At 32.4% G+C, this 21,623-nt stretch overlaps 1 protein-coding gene across 1 annotated transcript; it reads right to left on the reverse strand.

Moving 5' to 3' along the window:
- Positions 1–2,915: 2,915 nt before the first annotated feature.
- On the reverse strand, positions 2,916–6,906 carry LOC144559540 (putative glucan 1,3-beta-glucosidase A). The gene is made up of 8 exons (XM_078308595.1): positions 6,686–6,906; positions 6,182–6,301; positions 5,898–6,083; positions 5,267–5,455; positions 4,402–4,571; positions 3,882–4,037; positions 3,431–3,780; positions 2,916–3,329 (listed from the first exon to the last, which is right to left on the reverse strand). Exons 1-8 carry the CDS (start codon positions 6,860–6,862, stop codon positions 3,145–3,147), a joined length of 1,533 nt encoding a protein of 510 aa, XP_078164721.1. The 5' UTR covers positions 6,863–6,906; the 3' UTR covers positions 2,916–3,144.
- Between the last annotated feature and the right edge of the window lie 14,717 nt (positions 6,907–21,623).

The following is a 21,623-nucleotide window of genomic DNA, read 5'->3' on the forward strand; positions in this document are numbered from 1 at the left end:
GAACTCTGTTAATTCATTATGTCCTTCATTTTGATAAATCTGAGGATAAAAGAAGTCAATCGACACCATCTTAGAGCGTGGATCTAGAAAAGACGCTATTGCTAGTACAATGTTTGATTGATCCCAATACTTGTCAAATTTCAGCTTCATTGATGAAGCCATTTGGACAATAATTGGATTTTCATTTGTAAGCCATGCTCCAATTTTGAGTTTGATCTCACAAAATCTTGAAAAGAACAAGTTAGAGGTTGGATAAGAAGTACCCGAGAGAATCTCGGTCACTGTATTGAAGCCTTTTAAAATTTTACATAACTCAATTGCCTCTTGCCACTCACTAGTTGAAGGAAAATTAGAAAACCATGCATGGTTAAGGATGTGCATCCTCTCAAGTGCCGTTCGGTAGTAGATAGCATCTCTTAGCATCATATAGGTCGAGTACCACCTAGTAGAGACATCCAAAGAAAGTGCTCTCCTTGTATCTAGCTTGCAATCTTTAGCTCTATTCTCAAATTCTTCCCGCATTATAGAAGAGTTTTTCACTTTCCCCACCACTTCTCGTATGCTATCGCATCCTTTCTTTATGACATTTATCCCATCTTGTACAACAAGATTAATGATGTGAGCGGCACATCTCACATGAAAGAGCTTTCCACCACAACAAAGGCCTCCGTTTTGAGTAAGCTGCACGGTCATATCCCTCACACACACACCATTGGCACTATCATTATCTAATGTAATTGAAAACATTTTTTTTATCAATGTTCCAATCAAACAACACTTTCATAACTGCTTGAGATAAATTTGCACCCGAATGCCTCCCTCGCAAGCGCATAAACCTAATGATTCTTTTCTGCATAGCCCAATTTTCATCAATGAAGTGAGCTGTCACACACATGTAGCTCATATTCTGTCGTGAAGTACACAAATCCATGGTGCAACTCAACCGGCATGAAAGTGAACTAAAGAACCGATAAGCCTTCTCCCTTTCTTCCTTGAACATATCCAATATCTCCTTTCTACAAGTAATCCGTGATTTCAATGGAAAAGAGGGACGGAGGGATTTGACAAAGTCTACAAAATACTCATGCTCAACAATACGAAATGGATACTCATGCATGACAATAGCAAGTGTCAACTTTTTACGGCTCAACTCCTCATCATACTTGAATGTTTCTACATTTGTATTAAGAACTCTCTGCCCCTTAGAACGGCTATGTTTTGCCTTTTGATGATTCCATAAATGTGTAGTTCCCTTATTGCTATCTCCTACAAACTTTTGAGAGCAAACCTTACAAGTTGCAGTGAAATGTTTCAGCTTCTTTCCATCTACTACACTAGTGCCAATCTCAGTTCTAGTAAAATGATCCCAAATTGCTGAACTCAGTTTTTTCTGCTTTTTACTAGGTTGGTTTTCATTTGTAGCACCATCAATATCAACATTAGCAGTAGGTGTTGAAGCCAAATTATGAGGCGGCTCGCTTTCAACAAGTCGGCTCGATGATGCCATTTAGACTAACCACCTAAAAGATTATAAGAATTAGACTATTTTTGCAAATAACTTTTCTACATTAATTTAATTCAGCTAGCATAATTAAAATAATTAAATAATAAAGGTGGTTAATTGTGTCCAAAGCTATAGCTGTACCAAGAAAGGAACCTTGTTTCGCAAATAATCCCAATAGTATAATACAGATTGAAAATTAGATAATCAGGATAGCACCATTTCACATACCAGAAATGAATATCTATAATACTCCATCAACAAATGATCACATTTCATTTTTTTTAATAAATAATTAGACATTATAAATTAATGCAATGAGAATTACAAATTAGAGCATGGAAAATGCAATCAAAATTATGAATTAATGGAGTGAAACTAAGTTTGATTATTCAAAAAATTTTGCTGGTGTTGATAGTTTATATTATAAATTTACAATAGACTTAGAAAATGATTTGCAAGTAATGAGGCTTAAATGAATTTTAGCTTTTTTATTTTCTTTATATAATTTAAGCAACTTTGAAAAAAAGTACAATTTGTACTTTTTTACCTCAGTTTCTTTGTTTCCTGCAAAGATATATATTTTTTATTAAAATACTTATAGGGTCAAATATGAAAACTTCCACAATAAAGAAAGGCAGAGAGAAAGAGCCAAAGAGGTGTGTGGCATGGCCCCAGTGCCACTACTTGCAAGATTTTTTGAGAAATACTCTGATCAACAGAGAAAAATATTAGATTATCTTGAGATATTTTTTTTACCTGAAGGATGTCGAACGGAAATGCGAATTGCGTTGAAGGTTTCCCTCTAAATCGCGTAGAGTTCAAAGAAATTATACAATTTTGATGGCAACTTTGCTCTCTCTAAATCGCGTTGAAGGATTTGCCTAAATCATGTCTAGGGTTTTGTGCATCTGTCGGTGTTATGTGAGATAAAGTCGAGAAGTGAAGACGAGTGGGAAGGTTATAATTGAGAAATAGGAAACAACAAAATAGGAAACCCAAATATCCGGATATCTGGCAAGACAAAAAATACGGATACGGATAATTATTCGTATTCGTATCCGTATCCGATTCAGAAATTGATACCAAATTCGTATCCGTATCCGAATAATAATATCCGTTCGTATCCGAATCCGGAAACTATCCGTATCCGAATATCCGAATCCGCAAAAAATCGAATACGGATCCGAATACGAACGGATAATATCCGACCCGTTTTCACCCCTAGTTGGAGTAGACCATGGACTAATCCATACATTAAAATATTTGCTTGAATAAATAAATCGAATGTTCCACTGGAAAATGTAAAGAAGTAAATAACATATATTTATATTTAAAATAAATAACTTGAAGTCAAAACCATAATTTTTTCAACTTTAATGTTTCAGACAAAATCATAAAAAGCATATTCTTCAACTATTTTATTTAATGACAATTAAATCCATTTCTAACCTTTGAGACATTAAACAATCATTTATTGAAAAATACAAAAGGACGACCGATCCCAAGAAATTTATTCTGACACCAACATAAACAATTATACATATGTTTAACAGGGATACTATTTTATTTCTTGCTTTGGGCTTTATTGACTAGAAAGTTCATTGGTACTACAACTTCTCTGAGTGGTGCATGGGCCTAATTCATTTCAAAGAAATATAACCGTTCTGTATCATCCATTCCAAGCTCCAGTGGTTATTTACATTTTTCAATGTCCAATAGGCCCATCCAAATGTGGCCCGTCCGTACACATTTAATTGAGCCTGTGCAAATCTTTGATAATCCTGCTGTGTTGCCCCATTTACATCCCACTCTGCAGTCCATTCTCCTGTAATTAATCACACTAATTCAATAAACCCTCTGCATAATGTACAAAATTGGATTTAAACACTTGGAAGCATAATTAGTTTAGAAAAAAATATGATTTACCAACAAAAACAAGGGGGCCATTTGCAATTGACACCGTGCTTATATCTGTCGATCGGTTGTTGTTCACATAATCTATATTCTGCTGCACTGTCATGGTAGTAAACTCACTGGTAAAAAGGTTGTAGTAATGTACATCAAGGACTGATTTTTGAAAGCCACTGGCAAACTGGAGGAGTTCAGTTGATGAAGCAGACAACCGGTTTGACATAATCACATATGCATTTGATGTGTACTTCCTAACCACATTGTAACCTTCTTGGTAGTACTTCTTTAGGCTGTCTAGAGTTGCTTTTGGCGCTAACGGTTCGCTGATCAGTTCTATGGCAAGAAGGCCACTTCTTTTAGCATATCTGCAATTAGAAAAATACTGTTGCTGAGTAAATTAAAAATTTACTAGCTTAGGAACACATTTTATGAAAATAAATTCTTGAAAAATGAGTGCTATAATTACCTGGATGCAAGGAAATCGATTACATTAACTGTTTGGGCAATGTTTTCATCAGTGGTGCCCCACTCCTGTGATCCATCCCTAGATGCACTGTGCTCAAACCCGTTTTGCGAGCCAGGAGCAGCATGGAGATCCACTATTACTCCCAAATTGTACTTCCTGATTTTCCAAAGAGATAATGTAAAAATGGAGTATTCACCTCTTTATTCTAAGAACTGAACCCAAATTCTAGCTAACATAACTGTTACTGTATTATGATTTCAATAACTACCATGCAGATAATATTTCAGTAAAATTTTCCCAGCTAGCTAGCCCTACTTTGTAAGTTTCTCATTTACTTTCTAAGTAATGGACAAAAAAAAGGTGGTGTGGTGGGGGGGTGGTTGGGGTGGGGGGAGGGGGGCAGAAAAAACAAAACACAGAGGATAGTATCAATACTCAAAGAATGTTTTCTTTTTGCCCTTTTAAGATGGATGCCATTCTCTTAAAGAAAGGTGAAGAGAGCAGAGGATGAGTTGCTTACTCAGCCCATGTGAAGGCATTGTCTAATGCTTGGAGAGAGCCACCCACAAAAGGCTTTGGTGGATTCGGGTCACTTGCTATCCACCACCCGACAGGGATTCTAACAGCATTCAATCCATTATTTGCTATGAATCTGAAGTCATCTTCCACAATATAAGTGCTCCAGTGGTTCTGCCACAACATGAAATTTGACAATTGGATGGCACTAATATTGTTAAGGATATATACATAGTACCTTATCTTATCAAAGTGAAGTGCGGATTTCGTTGCATCTGCCACTATGTATTTGTTTCTTTTGAATACTTTCCGATGGGAATTACAGATAAACTAAAGGACCTTGTTTGACTGGTTCTAAATTTTTTTAATGCAAAATTAAAAAATATATGAAGGGGGGAACACATGTCAAAGAATGAGAACTGATAACACAATGTTGATTTTTATTAATGATTAGACTGTTTCCCTTTCAACCGGAGGCCTGACTAGAATAAATAACAACTTGCCATATCTGATTTTAATCAGTTCAAATGTCATTATCTATTTCATATCCTGCCAGCATGTTTGCTTGGACGTTATGAGGTAATGAGTTTACGACCTTGACCCAGTGTCTATGTCTAGATAATAGTACATAATGGTGGATAATTCAGGACAAGTAATATATATTTTGGACATCTAATAGGTATAGGTCTGTATTATCTGGGAAACTATGATTTTGAACCAATGCAACATTCCTGTGCAATTTTGACTTTGCAACGCAGCTATCCCGTAGTTTTTTTATTTAACCGAGAAGGTCATCAAAGCATGCTTTTGGCCCTGAAAGCAATGAAAACAGAGTTTGACAAGTCAATAGTCTTAATAAGCATAATTACCCTTAAAATAGTCGTGGCGGCCTCAGTGCCATAACCATTAGTGATTTGAAACTCGCCTTGCAGCTGTCCAACCATTGACTCGCCTTGCAGCTGTCTAACCATTGTCATCTCAAACACAGACGGGTCATCATTTCCCCAGCTCGTGCTCTCCTCGGTGTAATCTGCCGTTACCGACACTGCTGTCTTTGCCTGAGTGGTTGGCACAAAATGACCTTTTATGGTTTTTATTAAATGTCTCAAAATTTGATGTTCATGAATTTTGGGTGGATTGAGAGGTTTGCTTGTCAATGGTGCACATTTTATTTTTGGGTGATTAATAGTTTGATACACTGGACTTGCAGTTGAAATGTGCACTCATCCTGGAATTATATCCATGTAACTATAAATATCGCTGTTAATACAATGATCTTATTGTATTAATTGATATTAATCGATGCAACATTAGCTAGAGATAATTATGCATTGAGCATTTTTCTGTAATTGGCTTTCTTTTTCTTGTATTGTGAGGTTCAAAATTTATACTCCCAGACATGACCATTCAAGTTTAATACATTACAGCTTCTGATATACTGTACTATGTGAATGAAACTAAGCAGTTTATGTAATTGCAGTGAAAAGTGAAAACTGATACCTGAACAAACAAACCATTGGGAGCTCTAATACGGACGCGATTGTTCGAATTTCTTACAATAACAAATGCCTCTGTTGTGCTTGGATTTGTCGCCTTGGCCACAAGTCGACTGCTTCTAGAGCTTATTCTGACAAATTGCCCCATGGAAACCCTCAAGTAAAAGGTTCTCTCATTAACTCTCCATAACTGTTTTGCAAGAAAATAAGAGATTATCTTTTAACAAAATTAGCATATCACAGATTTGTTGATTGGTTAAATTAAAGCAACAGATGTGTCACGCCAACCTTAAAGGTCTCCCAATCACTTGCCCTGGCACGGTTTGCAACGATGATACTATCACCACCACCCTCTGCACTGAGGTACATATTTAGTGTCACTGATTTGAGGTGCAGTTGAGTGCCATCCTATTATCATACAGAGGCAAATAGAGCCGATATCAGAGTATGAAAGGGAATGAGGAAAATTTATATCCATGCATGTAATGTGTATCAATATTTCTATTTCTCAACTGGAAAAAGGAAATGTAGCTCTGCTATACAAAAAGTGACTGATATTAATTATATAACATGCCAATCTCTATTACATTTTCCGACAAAGAAAAAATAATGTGAAATATATTACTTGAGAGCTTAATTGGTTTACATTAAGTAGCAGTAGTTCCAGTAGACCAGTAGCTCAACAGAGCTGTGCATTATTTGATTATATTACGTATCAATTAATACTCATTTGTAAATTAATATATAACTTAAAATAGTAAAGAGACTGACGATGTTAAGTAATTAACATACCAACATGTCTTTGTTTGGAATATTGTCAAAGAGTGATGGCGTTATCCATCCCTCGGTAATGAGCCATCCACCAAGATTCACTGCTTTAACTGGGAGAGAAGCACTCGAGGATAGTGTAACCAGGCAAGATGAAATTATAATCAGATAAATCCAATGGGAGTGCGAAATTTGGACCATTTTTGCTACTTTCTTGGGCTTAGATTTCGTAGTGCTTCTGCTTTATTATGTTTTTTGAGATGGCAGGATATGTTATGAGTCATGGGTGGTTTATATAGAATCAGCAAAGGAAAAGGCTATAAGATATTAGACTAGGAAAAGATATGCAGAGATATACAAGATATACAGATATATGCACATGTTGATGGTTTTAGGTTATGGTACTTTGCAAAGTGTGGATCGGTTCGTGGTATGGATTAATATCTTAATTTTTAAAATTTAAATAGTCAATTTAAACAGTTCAATATGATCTTCATGTGAAAATGTACTTGGAGATTGAATTTTATATTTTTCAGAATTTACTTTGTCAGATACCTGAGAATAGGGATGGCAACGAGCTGGACCTAACTCTTGATTGGCTTACCGCAGCAACCGAGTGAGCTGAGATTGATAAGTCGAGCTAAATCTTAACTCATAATCATCACGAGCCAGAAGCAAATTGGACAGAGCTGGTTCATTAGCTCACTGGGCTTTATTTGACTACTGTCATACAAATTCAAAATATATAAATAACGAAAGTCAATTGGACAGAGCTGGTTCATTAGCTCACTGGGCTTTATTTGACTACTGTCATACAAATTCAAAATATATAAATAACGAAAGTCAATTAAACATTTACATGATCTAAGCCATCAGATTTAACATGAACTTTACACATTTAAATACACAAATTTATACAAATTCATACCTGAACTAAGATGGACAACATAAAATTCACACAAATTCATACCTAGATCGAGCTGGCTTGTCAGCTCATGATTGAGCTAGCCCCAGCTCAAACTCGTTAATTCTAGACCAAGTTAGTGACAAGCTAGTAACAAAAAAGTTGTTAGCGATTGAGTCAGATGTGGGTCTGGATCGATTCACGAACTGCGAGCTTTTTTTACCAGTCTTACCTGGAAGGATACGGATCCCACTCCGAGATAACCTTTCGCCATGGCTAAGAGGTGTTTGGATTAGGGGTGTTTATGGATCCACTTTATTTGATTTTTAACCTTCCAATAAATTTTGAAAATTAGTGATTCGTTTTTTTCAATTTAAATGGATTAGTTCGGTTCATTTAATCTCTTTTATTTTGGTTCAAATTGACTATTTGAACACTTCTAGGGTGGGTAGATCTAAAACAAATTCACTATTCAATGAGTATTAAGCCAAATAAACGTGTTTTTTTTTGTCTCTCATCCTTATTACATCTCGTAAAAAAAAACCTAGATTACACAATTGAAATAGTTAATTGTGCTTAATTAATACTTATATGGAAGGATTTTGTTTCTTCAGCAACTGAAGATAATGATGAATTGGTATAATAGGCACGGGCTATACATACTATCTTCCTTGTATTTATTATTTATTATATGTATATATATTAAATGGACCCACTTAGTTTATCGATCGGGTGCAATAATATGAACAGCAAAATTAATGTCGTACAAAATAGTAATGTTGATCTTTATTGGTCTGCCAATGCTTACATATTCAATACTCTACAAACTACTTAATGCATGTTGATCTTTATTGGTCCGGCAATACCTAAAAAGTTAAAATAGTAATGTCCTTGCATATAGGAAACTAAGCTTGGATTTTTATAACCAAAATTTATTAGATCAACGAGAAGTGAGAACACATTATTTTAGAGTACAGCATAATGAAATCAAGGATTCATAGATAATGGAGTAACAGAAAATCTAAACACATGTAAACATGTTCCAAAAAAATAGTTTGAATTGAGGGAATTTCTAACCATCTAAACTTTGAATAGTTTCGATCAGTATTCTACTGATCTCTCTATTCATAAAAATTCAGCGATATTCTTTTTGTTTCTCTTTCGTTTTGTCAATATTTTCTAGGAAGCTGATAATTAACCCCGCACCTCCCACCCCGCAATTAACTCCGCACAAAATGTCAAAAAACTCCAGCTCTTATTTTTTTTATAAGGTATTAATACTTACGTAAAGAAATATTTATCCCTAAGAACGAAATTATTTATCCCTAAGCATGAAGGTATTTAGAGGACCATGCACGTTTTTTTCATAGAGGGTGGGGGAATCTCAAATCACATGGGGGGGACCATGCACGTTTTTAGAGGTGAGTTTTTTTTATCTCATTTTAATATCGACTACATTTCTCACGATCTATGAGAAATTTTGCGAATCTAAAACCACGAACGTTTTCTACGTAATTTTCTCTTTCAAATGAGATCCATGATAACTACTTTCGGACAAATAGTTACAGAAGTATTTATTCCTCATCGTGCAAGTATTTATACCTATACTTGAAAGTATTTTTTTGCATATAATACTTATAATACTTAATATTAATACTTTTATATGTCAGTTAGAGGTGCTATCGGGTCGAGTCGGGTTGGGTCCGGGTACTATTATATTTGGACCCGGACCCTAAAAGTGTTCGGGTCCAAATTTCGATCCATATACTTATTTGTTTCAAATCGGGTCGGGTCCGGATCCGGATACCTATCTACCCGTAGATATTTCGGGTCTAGTCTTTCGGTTCCGGTAGATAGATACTCGTAACTTGTTTGTGGATTATCGGGTCCGGTTCGGATACGGGGAGGTTCCGGATCCAGAGCGGGTATAGGGCACAACTCCAAAGTATTCGAGAAATTATTTACATTTAAATATAATTATAATTTCTTAAACATCTCATATAATAAATCATTACAATATAAATTAAAAACTACTGCAAAATAAAAATTATACTATTAATCATGTTTATAAATAATAAAATATATCATGCTACATAGCAAAATAAAAATAATAACTCTAAATTATTAGTTGGTTGTTTGGAGTACTCATGGTGTAACAAAAAATATTGAATTCAGTTTTTTGTTAATAGCTTTTGAATTCAGGAGGATGGAGGAGATATAATTTTTAGAAAGTAAAATATTAGAGATGATGATTTCCTTTTCTACAATTCAAAAAAAAATCTATGAATTGAATGTAATAGAAGAAAAAAGGTATAAAATAAGCTGGCTATGGAAGAATAAATTTGACAATCATGTGTCATGTGTCACATGTGTATAATATAGAACAAAAATTAAAGGGCGTAATTAAAGGGCTAGTTAAGGATGTAATTAAAGGGTAGTGTAAAACAGTAGCATAAATTTGGTTAAGTTTTATCAAATTATAGCTCAGCTGAAATATATTATCTAACACAAAAACTTGATGCAGAGTTATTAATATATATTTTATCGGGTATTTATACGGGTATCGGGTCGGGTCGGGTCCGGTTATGGGTCGGATAATTAAATGATACCTATATCCTACCCATTACAGTATCGGTTACAGTTCGGATCCGAATCGGATATTAAATTATTAATTTTGTACCCATACCCATAATTTAATCGGTTATATTTTTTAAACCATACCCTATCCAAATTAATCGGATCCGGGTCGGTTCCGGGTCAGATCCGGGTAATCGGGTAAAAGTAGCACCTCTAATGTCAGTATAAATACTTATAATACATGATATTAATACTTTCATATGTCAGTATAAATACTTATAATACTTGATATTAATACTTTCATATATCAGTATAAATACTTATAATAATTGATAGTAATACTTTCATATGTCTGTATATGTATAAATACTTGCACGATGAGGAATAAATACTTCTGTAACGATTTGTCCGAAAGTAGTTATCATGGATCTTATTTGAAAGAGAAAATTACGTAGAAAACGTTCGTGGTTTTAGATTTGCAAAATTTCTCATAGATCGTGAGAAATGTGAACGAGATTGAAATGAGATAAAACTAATTTGGAGAGAGATAAAGTGGGGGATGGAATGGGGTGGGGGGGAGTAATATAATTGTTCTATTTTCTATAGATAAAAAAAATTCTCATAATTATGAACCAAACAAATTGAGAAAATTTTGTGGACGATGGTTGCACAGGTAGGATAGAAAACGGATACGTATCCATTTTTACCTTTTGACGGCAAGTCGGCAACACGTCCCTTTCTCTTTATCGAGTGTGTGGATGTTTGATGCTTTCGGACTCCGCTGGAAAATTTTAAATGGGCCTTTTTAACGGGCCTAACGGCAATTGAATTGGAAGTAAAAATGTGAATTTGGGCTTGGTCTTCGGGCTTAGTTAAGAAAATTTTAAATAATACTTAAAACCACTTGTGCCTCTGGGCAGATAAGTGAAAATTTAAATAAGACAAATCTGTGGGATTTATTAAAATCTCAAGTGGCTAATGAAATAATTAGTAAAGGATGCCATTCGCCAAACGGGTACTACTATTAATTTAAATATGGATTTGGGAATGATTGTATTCGTACGTAGACTTTATGCATGATATTGATATTCTCAAGATACGAGTGTATGACTTCAAACTTATATCAGAAACAATCAAATTTGAATTATAAGGAATTTTGAAATAAAAGCTTAAATAACGAAATATATTTTAGAAATGAACGTTTGAGTGATTAAATTTGAAAAATAAATAAAAAAGGAATTATAAACATCTAACAAAATGAAAATAAAACTCTTTTAAAATTTTTTTGAATAAACTTACAGAGAGCATTTAGGATAAATATTTGGAATCAAAATTTTATCCGACACCAGGCGCACACACAAATATATTGAATCCAGATTTTGGGATACGTAATTAGTTTTGTTAATGATAATCTTATGGAATAAGTACTGATTTAATTTTGTGCATTCGGCATCGACATAGATCCTGCATAGCTAGATCTAGCGTGTGTTGAAAAAATATGAACTAACCAACTAATTTTAAATCTGAATTTTGATCATTAAATAAATAACAATTATATTAAAAAATATAATCAAGAATATAATTAAAACTTTATTACCCGGAGCTGCAAAATGTGGACCTAAGGCAACTTCCCGTCCTAAGCGCAGGAATAATCGGTTAAGCTTGCCCCAAGTTACGCCGGTATTCCTCTACCTTCGGGCGCAACCGTGGTAGAGGTTGATGTAGCTTCTTTCAACAATGATAGCAGAATAATATGTTTTCTATAAAGAAAATATTTGTTTGTGGGAGAATAGAAATTGAGTTTTATGAATTATAGAGCTAAGAGGAAGAGCAAGAGAATGTGAATTGTTGAATGGATTATTGGGATGATCATTTCTTGAAATATCATGTGTTATTTATAGGCAAATGACATTAACACAAGATAAATATGTGCATTTATGACAATTAACATACTCATTCATTCTCTATTTCAGTTTTTATATATATTAAAGAAATTGAACGGTTGAATTTGAGGAATGAATGGTCATCATGTATAGCTCAAACGGATACTTGCGCAAAGTGCTGTGCTATGCTTTTCAATTGATTAAAATGAATAACAGTATGCCACGCACAGCTCATATTCAATATCTATTGGATTTGATTTTCTGAGGCAATAGATAATGAACATCTATGTAGAAACTGAATTAAATGAATTAATTCACAATTAGCTCTATAAATCATAAAGTTAAAAACCATTAATATTAAGATAAATATTATTTAAATTTTGAGTTTTAAAATAAATTTCTAACAATCCCCCACAAAATTCAAAATTTAATTTAAAATAAATAAATAAACTAAAAAACATATATATAAATATTTCTGCTACCATTGTTTATACTGTGCATTGGGCAAAATGTTTTAATTTCGCTTAGTGTCAATAATTTCAGTCCGAGGAGATCGGAGTGAACCAGGTCTTGAACAACGATTCCTTTGATCGGAACTTACATTATTACACACACAGTACAGAAAACTACATCGCGGGTTGTGCGTTTGAGGCCATGCACATTAACTTGATTTTTTCATGAGAATATTCTACGGGTTGCCTAAACTCAGTAGCCGCGGCCTTTTATATACGGTCATTCTCATATAGAAGAGTTCCCTCTGGGATGTGTGTAGAGTCACATCTCGCGAATTACCGACTTGGGATACTCATCTTATTACACTACACAGGAGCACTAATCACCATAGGGATGGGTTTGGAACGGAAGTTCCATATCTAAAATATTCTTGTGCTCCTTGGCCAACCTATCTGCTTGTTCTTATCCATTGAACCCCCTTCAGGGGATCGCCCATCACAGAGGTTGGGTTCCCACACCAGATTGGCCCATTAGGCTAAATCCCATCCCCCTCGATGACTCTAGGACTTTTGTCCTATATACATATGGACTTTAACTTTTAGTCCATCATTAACATTTTCATGTCAATGAATTATCATTTATTGCTCAAGCATGCAAGTAATTTTTTTTATTTATAAAAAACTTGCAAAATAATATTCACCAAATATTATAATTAGAAATAATTCTTTCAGAAACATATCATTAATTTTGTAGCATCATGTGACATAAAATTAATCACACATACTTTAGAATAAAATATATGAGCTAACAATAATAGTATTTTCAATAGAATGTCAAAATCATGCATTCTAATACAATCAAAGTAATTTAAGACATCAAGATAGATTAAGCATGTATATCTCAATAAATTTTTATCACCTCATGTCATGATATATGATAATTTAAATTCTCACATTTGTTTTCAACATACGAGAAAATTATAAAGTAATCTCATTTAATACATATTAGCTATAATCACAATCAATATATATATATATTAGTTATCATGATCAATAATTAAATGAGTACATTTTATTTCACACCCCCACATTTCGTTTTCTTATTAAACTTTATCATAATTACTCATAAAATTAAAATCAAGGACATATATTCAATATTCATGCCATACATATCGTAGGGTTAATTTAATATTTCTTTAACATTTTAATCTCCACAATTAACTATATATAACATAATGTTAAAGTATTCTATAAATGCATAATCAAGATTAAAATTTAATTTATGCATTAATAATTTCATGCCATATATAACTTAGGATAGATTTATAAATATTTTAATAATCATTTGAACCTCATATTATTATGTTATATATGTATACCCTACAAAATATAACTATAAATATATATCAACCTATAATATACATTCAAATAACTTTATATTTAGCTCACAATCTAATTTAAAGAGTTTAAATTAGAAGTTGAAAATCCAGATTTCTGGATTTATTTTAATTACTATCCAAACACTTAACAGAAGTGTAATCAGTTTTATTTTCTTTCTAATAATCATATTAAACAATGTAACATAGATCAACTAAATTAAAATTGATCCACGAATTAATTCTACAATATATAAGATAATTAAAATTAGAATTTTAATTTGATCAAATTCAGATTACGGGTATTTGCCTTAGATTGTTGGAAAAATATGAACTAACCAACTAATTTTAAATCTGAATTTTGATCATTAAATAAATAACAATTATATTAAAAAATATAATCAAGAATATAATTAAAACTTTATTACCCGGAGCTGCAAAATGCGGACCTAAGGCAACTTCCCGTCCTAAGCGCAGGAATAATCGGTTAAGCTTGCCCCAAGTTACGCCGGTATTCCTCTACCTTCGGGCGCAACCGTGGTAGAGGTTGATGTAGCTTCTTTCAACAATGATAGCAGAATAATATGTTTTCTATAAAGAAAATATTTGTTTGTGGGAGAATAGAAATTGAGTTTTATGAATTATAGAGCTAAGAGGAAGAGCAAGAGAATGTGAATTGTTGAATGGATTATTGGGATGATCATTTCTTGAAATATCATGTGTTATTTATAGGCAAATGACATTAACACAAGATAAATATGTGCATTTATGACAATTAACATACTCATTCATTCTCTATTTCAGTTTTTATATATATTAAAGAAATTGAACGGTTGAATTTGAGGAATGAATGGTCATCATGTATAGCTCAAACGGATACTTGCGCAAAGTGCTGTGCTATGCTTTTCAATTGATTAAAATGAATAACAGTATGCCACGCACAGCTCATATTCAATATCTATTGGATTTGATTTTCTGAGGCAATAGATAATGAACATCTATGTAGAAACTGAATTAAATGAATTAATTCACAATTAGCTCTATAAATCATAAAGTTAAAAACCATTAATATTAAGATAAATATTATTTAAATTTTGAGTTTTAAAATAAATTTCTAACAGCGTGACTATTTTACGCGATCACGCCTTAGTGACGCTCCAATTCCTTGTCAGAGAAAATTCATTTTTTTATTAAACAAATTAACTATTTTGAAGTATTAAACAAATTCATTATGGATCTCATCCTTATTACATCACTTATAAAAAAGATTCTAGATTATATCATTTATATGCAAGGATTTTGTTGCTCCGGCAAATGAAAATAATGATGATGAATTTGTGAAACAGGCTAATGTAGATCTTATTGGTCTGACAATACTTAAATAGCATGTCCCCACACTTAGGAAAATAGGCCTTGATTTTATAATCGAAATTAATTAGCTCAACAAGAAGTGACAACTGACAACACATTATTTTAGAGTACATAGTGGGCTTGAATAGAATGTCAATAAGCATGAAAGCACGATTCGGATGGAACTATTTTCATACTCGAACTCATATAGTTATGTCGATATTATCTTTATCGGTAAATTTTAGTCTTATAAATGTACTATCTTTATCTATTAAATTTTTTAATCTTACACATACCCTACTCTTACTTATTCAACAGATACATAATTAACAACTAAATTAATAAAATAAATAATATAATATAAAAATATTACAAATAAATAAAATTATTAAACACATCAAGTTCGTAATATATAACTTTATATTCCATTTTTTTAATTATAAATTATTAATTACATAAATTAATTTTTGTCATGAATTAATAATCAATAAACTACATCAGTGGTTAGATAAATAAATTTTATCATAAAAATACGAAATTCAAAAATATATAAAATGTTATAAATCCATCTACTCCTAATATATAATTATATGTATAATTTAAAAAAAAATATCAATTATCTTACTTACTCGGCTCGTTAGCGGCCACATGTATTATGTATCCAATTATAATGTTAAAATGTGGATATAGATAATTATTTGTATATATATTTGTAATTGTATTCACTTTTGAAATTCAAAATTGCATTTTTATTTATATCCATAAATATTTAAATATCGAATTATCTATACCATAAAATATTTAGAGATTAAATTATCCTTATCTATAAAATTTTAATTACTAATATATGATCTGGAAAGCAGAAGGTACAGAGAGGGAATTTTTTTATAAACCATAATTAATAAATCAATTCTTACGGAACCAGCATGAATACTTTGTTTTTTTGAAAAACCAGAAGGACCGAGTGCTCCATTCGGTCTCTATTTTTCCCTTTTCTCCAGACCGAATGGAGCACTCGGTCTCAACCATTTTTTCACGTTTTCCCTGCAGGCGCCACAGAAGATCCTGAAAAGTCCAGACCGAGTAGACCATTCAGTCTTGAGATTTATTAAATTGTTCCCCGTCTCTGTATTGCGTTCCCCATTCACCATTTTTCCTCCCCCCCTGTCTCTTCTCTCTCCGTGGCTGCCTCAAAATTTTTTTTTTACTCTCTAATTATTAGTTTAATTTTAATTCTAATTATATAGATTTGTGTATTTTTGAAAGGAGAACAAGAAGAGCTTCAGATCTACAAGTTTCGTTAGGTATGGAGTTTAATTCTCTTATTTTTGATTAATAATCCGAAATTATAAATAAATAGTTAGAATAAAATAGTTTAGTACCATATCGTTCCGTTGTCTATGCTAAACAACTGGTATTTTTCTGCTGAGCCAGGGGGTGCGGTATTCAAACGTGCCCTGATTGTCAATTCGAACTGGCTAGGAAGCAAACGAATGCCAAGATATATATTTTTTCTTAGCTCATCAAGACTCGTTAAGTTAGTAATAGCAAATATGCAGGTCGGTGCGTCTTAAATTTTGCGTTCATGATAAACATTTATTATTACTTGAGACATTACCTGAAAAAAACAAATTTCACAATCAATCATCGATATCATTTTTAATTTTACAACATATTTAAGTGGGATTTATAATTTTATAATTTAGATTTATTTTAAGTCGAATTTAATTTAAGTTAAGTTTTGTGTCAGGTTAAAATAATAATTTGACTATTCAAAAAGCAATATATCACCACAAAAATTGCTAAGAACTGTCAAAACTATCTAATTAATTATTTATCAGTATATCACCACACAAAAAAAATTATCATTCAAAAGCAGCAAGCGCTTGTGAAACAATATACCTTAGTCTTTATATTATTTTTTCAAACTGAGAATTTATAAAAGTTATGAAGTTGCATGTAACTTTTATTTTCTTATCATGTCAAAATGTTAAAAAATATAGTTCATTTTATATAAAATCACGAAATGGTAAACCCTCAAGATCAATAAAAAAAAAAAAAAAACTTTTCAACTTCATTACTTTGTATAAAAAAAAACTAAATTATTATAACTTTTTTGAAGTTACATTTTTCTTTTAAAATCTTAATTTCCTAATGCAAGAAAATTTGACCATATACAGTGGAGCATAAGAAATGGTAAACATTTTGACTCCTTCTATAAAATATAATTACGTGTATGTTTTGTCTTAAAAAGTATTTAGCTAATGTCAATCAATATTTATATATCGATTTATTTATTTTATATGATTTTTCTAATGAAAATAAAAATACAGTTAATATCTTCAAATAAAAGATGCTCTTATGAACGTAATTAAAAAAAAAAAACTTACTACAATCTTTAGATGAAAGCTACCAACACAATGCAGATGCTGATATGTAAAAACACAATATTGCGATGGAGCTTGATTTTCAGCTATAAATGGTGAAAATGGAAGAGTGAATTGGAGAAGAAAAACTTGAGAAGGGAGTGAATTGGATACGCTTGGGAGAGTTGATTTTCAGCTAACATAATGCTCTATGTCTTATATAGACGGATTATGTCGGTGCGTGCACAGAAACAAAAGGTAAAAGTGCTACCATATACCGCACCATTTCTAACTTGTAATGATGTGAATTGTCGGTGGAAATGGATTTTATTGGAAAAAAAAATCAAGACCGAATGCTGTATTCGGTCTGGAGGCATATACCGCACCATCCGCTGCACAGGAAATTGTGAAAAAGTTGAAAAAATGGTTGAGATCGAGTGCTCCATTCGGTCTGGAGAAAAGGGAAAACTGGAGACCGAATGGAGCACTCGGTCCTTCTGGTTTTTCAAAAAAACAAAGTATATATGCTGGTTCCGTAAGAACTGATTTATTAATTATGGTTTATAAAAAAATTCCTACAGAGAGTGCGGACAAGTATCCTCTCTAATATTATAAAATATTTCTTTCACTTTATAATTTGAGATTAACTCTCTGCCACTTTATGATTCGAACTTGCACATGGGGGCAGTATTATTGGGCTTTGAGATTAGTGCCAAGTTAAAAGGAACGGTCCAGATCCAATAATTCTAAAAGATTCTCTATTGCGATACCGGAGAGGATCTGAATTTCGAAGAGTGCGAGGCATAATAACAACAAATTTTGATGTGTACCAACTTCGTACGAAAGGGTCTTTTGGAGAAAGAATCTTTGTTTATGTACAATATTATCTACTAACTCGAGAAATAAAAATAACAACTAATTTAACACAGAGAAAACATAAGAATTTGTGTTCAAACATGGAAATAGAGTTTCGAGTTAGCGTTAATTTTCACCCATCCAAACGTGATCCATATATACTATCTCAGCATTTATTACTGTTAATTACCAGAATACTTATCATTATTGTTGTTAAGTGACTACATTGTGTATTTTCTTCATTAAAGAATGATAGTATGCTTCAAAATCTTTTAATTATTATTTTTGACAATTAAATAATGATTTTGATACATTGTTTATGCATCATATACATGCAAAAATAATTCACTGGTATTAAGTAATGTTATTGTATTTTTACATAAATGTTGAAGGTTAAGTCATTCAACTATTTAATATTCACAAACGATTGTTTTATTTGGTTTTTAAATTTGCAATTTCTCATAGGAATAATATTGTTTGTGACATGGATAGTATTGTTTTTGTCACACAGAGAATATTGCCTTTATTACTAGATCAAAATTATGTTGTTATTAATTATTTTTATATTTTTATATGATAATAAAATCAAATAAATTGAAAGAACAAATGGGAAATGTGTATCCGCTTTCATCGGGGGAAGTTAATTCCGGTCTAACAAAAAGAAATTGAAAATAAATAAATTTTATGTCCTCTGACCGTTGACTCTGCAGTTATTTATAACACCTTTCAGAGAGGTGGCAACGAGTTGTTAAAGAATAAGTTAGGTCTCACTCATAATCGGTTTGTTCGTGGATCAAATTGAGCGAGTAAATTTGAATTTAAAGTCTCAAGCTAAAATTGTTGTTCAAGTCTAATTTGTGATTTATCCGAGCGAGTCGAGCGAACTCGTTACCAGCTTGAAAAATTTATAAATTTTTATATTCTTTTCCTATTATATCTTAAAATTTCATAATACATATTATCAATTATAGCTAAGATAAAATAACATTTATATAACTAATCATTAAGCAATACTCTTAATTCAAAATTCAAGTGCAACTAAACAAATTAACTACTATAAATTAAGTTTGCAGCTAAATTTATACTTATCAAAATATCAAATTTCTAAATTTAGTTCACAGAATAATTCATGCATATTAAATCAAACAAATTCATACAAACTAACTTAATTGCTTACATATAATCAATTTACACATAGTCCATACAAAATGACCAATCAACTTAAGCACAATCAAAAGTGCAAATACCATATGACTGGTTATAACTAGGGGTGCAAACGGATCGCATACGGATCGGATAGTGGTAAAACCATATCCGTATCTGTTTTTATTTTTCGGATACGGATACGGATACGGATACGGATACGGATACGGATACGGATCGGATATTAATCGATACGGATACGGATATCCGTTTTTTATAATAGTGAATAACATAATTTTTTTCATAATATATATTAAACTATATAATATACATCTATTATTCGGATACGGATAGTTAAAATTCAAAACCATATCCGTATCCGCACGGATATTCGGATATCGGATATCCGTATTAAATTTTCGGATACGGTCGGATAATATCCAACCCATTTGCACCCCTAGTTATAACATCTATAAACCATAGTATCTCTAGTTTGAAGTGAATGGGTTTGATTAAATTGTTAAACTACGTATATTCAATAGCTCATTAATGAACCGAGCTGGCTCGTGTCGAGCCAAATCTAACTCTCTTTTTTTTAGGAAAAACCAGGAAGAGGCTGCTGGTATGTATTAAACAGTAAAAAAACGGCATTACAAGAAGCATAACTGGTACCAATGCACCAGTATCACAAATCCACATCTTCCTAACAAAACAAACAAAACAAAAGGAAAATTGAGTGGTTTATGCAAGGCAGCAGGCCTATTGTAGAATTTCTTCCAAAGGGTAGCCTCTTGGACTATCCAGTATGCTACCATATCTGCTACGAGCCAAATTTAACTCAAATTTATTAGTTCTGACTCGAGTCGTGGCGAGAGACTTGTTTAACTCGGTTTACTAACAAACGAGCTGTTATCGATCGTGTCATGGACTGATACCAAATGGGCCATGAGCCATGGGCTAGCAAATCAGCCCTAGGCCGAACCGAGAATATTTTGCTACTTAAAACATAACTAAACTGGTCTGATCGCGTCGTATTAGATCCGAACTGTTCGTTATGCCTCAGCACGAATCTGGACGATCCCATAAATTTAAAACAGGACCGAATTTTTTAACCCAATTCTAGAGGAATTGAAGCTCCCAAAGAGGTGGGCACCACCAAACAAGACGACGACTAAGAAACGGCCAAATGTGAATTGATCGCACGGCAGCGAATCGCATCAGCTTTTATAGGTCTTCTAGTTGGAAATAAATCTGCTGTGATTCTGTGGGAATAGCAGGATCCTGTGAGGCTTTGCTGGGCTAGTCATATCAAATCCCCTATAGAAAGAGTACCCAAAAACAAGATCCGATGTAACTACGGACTTTGACTTCTTCCGGATTTAAAGCGCTTTCGGGCCCATGAGCCCATTACACTATATTTCTTTTGTCTGTTCTTGTCTTAAAGCAAACAAATGTTTAACTGTTGTAGCATGTTTTATTTTATTTTTTCTTTGGCAAATCAAAGTTTAGTGTGTATTTTGCCGAATATCAATACAGTAGTGGATTCAAGAATAGTATACGAAAACAGTAAGTTGCCAGTTGAAGGTTAGAGTTAGCAAAAGTAGATAATCTAAACCTTTGTTTGCCAATTGCAAATTTATGTTTGGGAAAATAAAAAATAATCAGTGCCGTTTTCTAGTTGTTAGATTAATTTTCAAACAGCATAATCTTTTGTCAACATATATCGTTCTTTGGGTGCTTCATTACATGCACATCATTAGCAATGTTTGGACTAGTGTTGTAAAAAATGACCGTTTAACCCGTGTAATTGGCCGATTAGTTATTGGTGGTGACCAAATCTTTACAAATCGTTCGTTTTTGTTTATATGGCAAATTAGTTAGTCATATTTATTATTATTATTTCTGCATTTATCTGTTATATGTATTATATTTTGACTCGTCTTATCGGAGCTTTTCTAGATGGCAATTTCATAAAATATTATTAATTAACAATGAAATTAAGTTTATTTGATAAATTTGATGAATTAAATTAATTATTTTTAATAATTACAAGTGT

The sequence above is a fragment of the Carex rostrata genome, chromosome 9, assembly GCF_964058835.1.
Source record: "Carex rostrata chromosome 9, lpCarRost1.2, whole genome shotgun sequence".
Lineage (NCBI taxonomy): Eukaryota > Viridiplantae > Streptophyta > Magnoliopsida > Poales > Cyperaceae > Carex > Carex rostrata.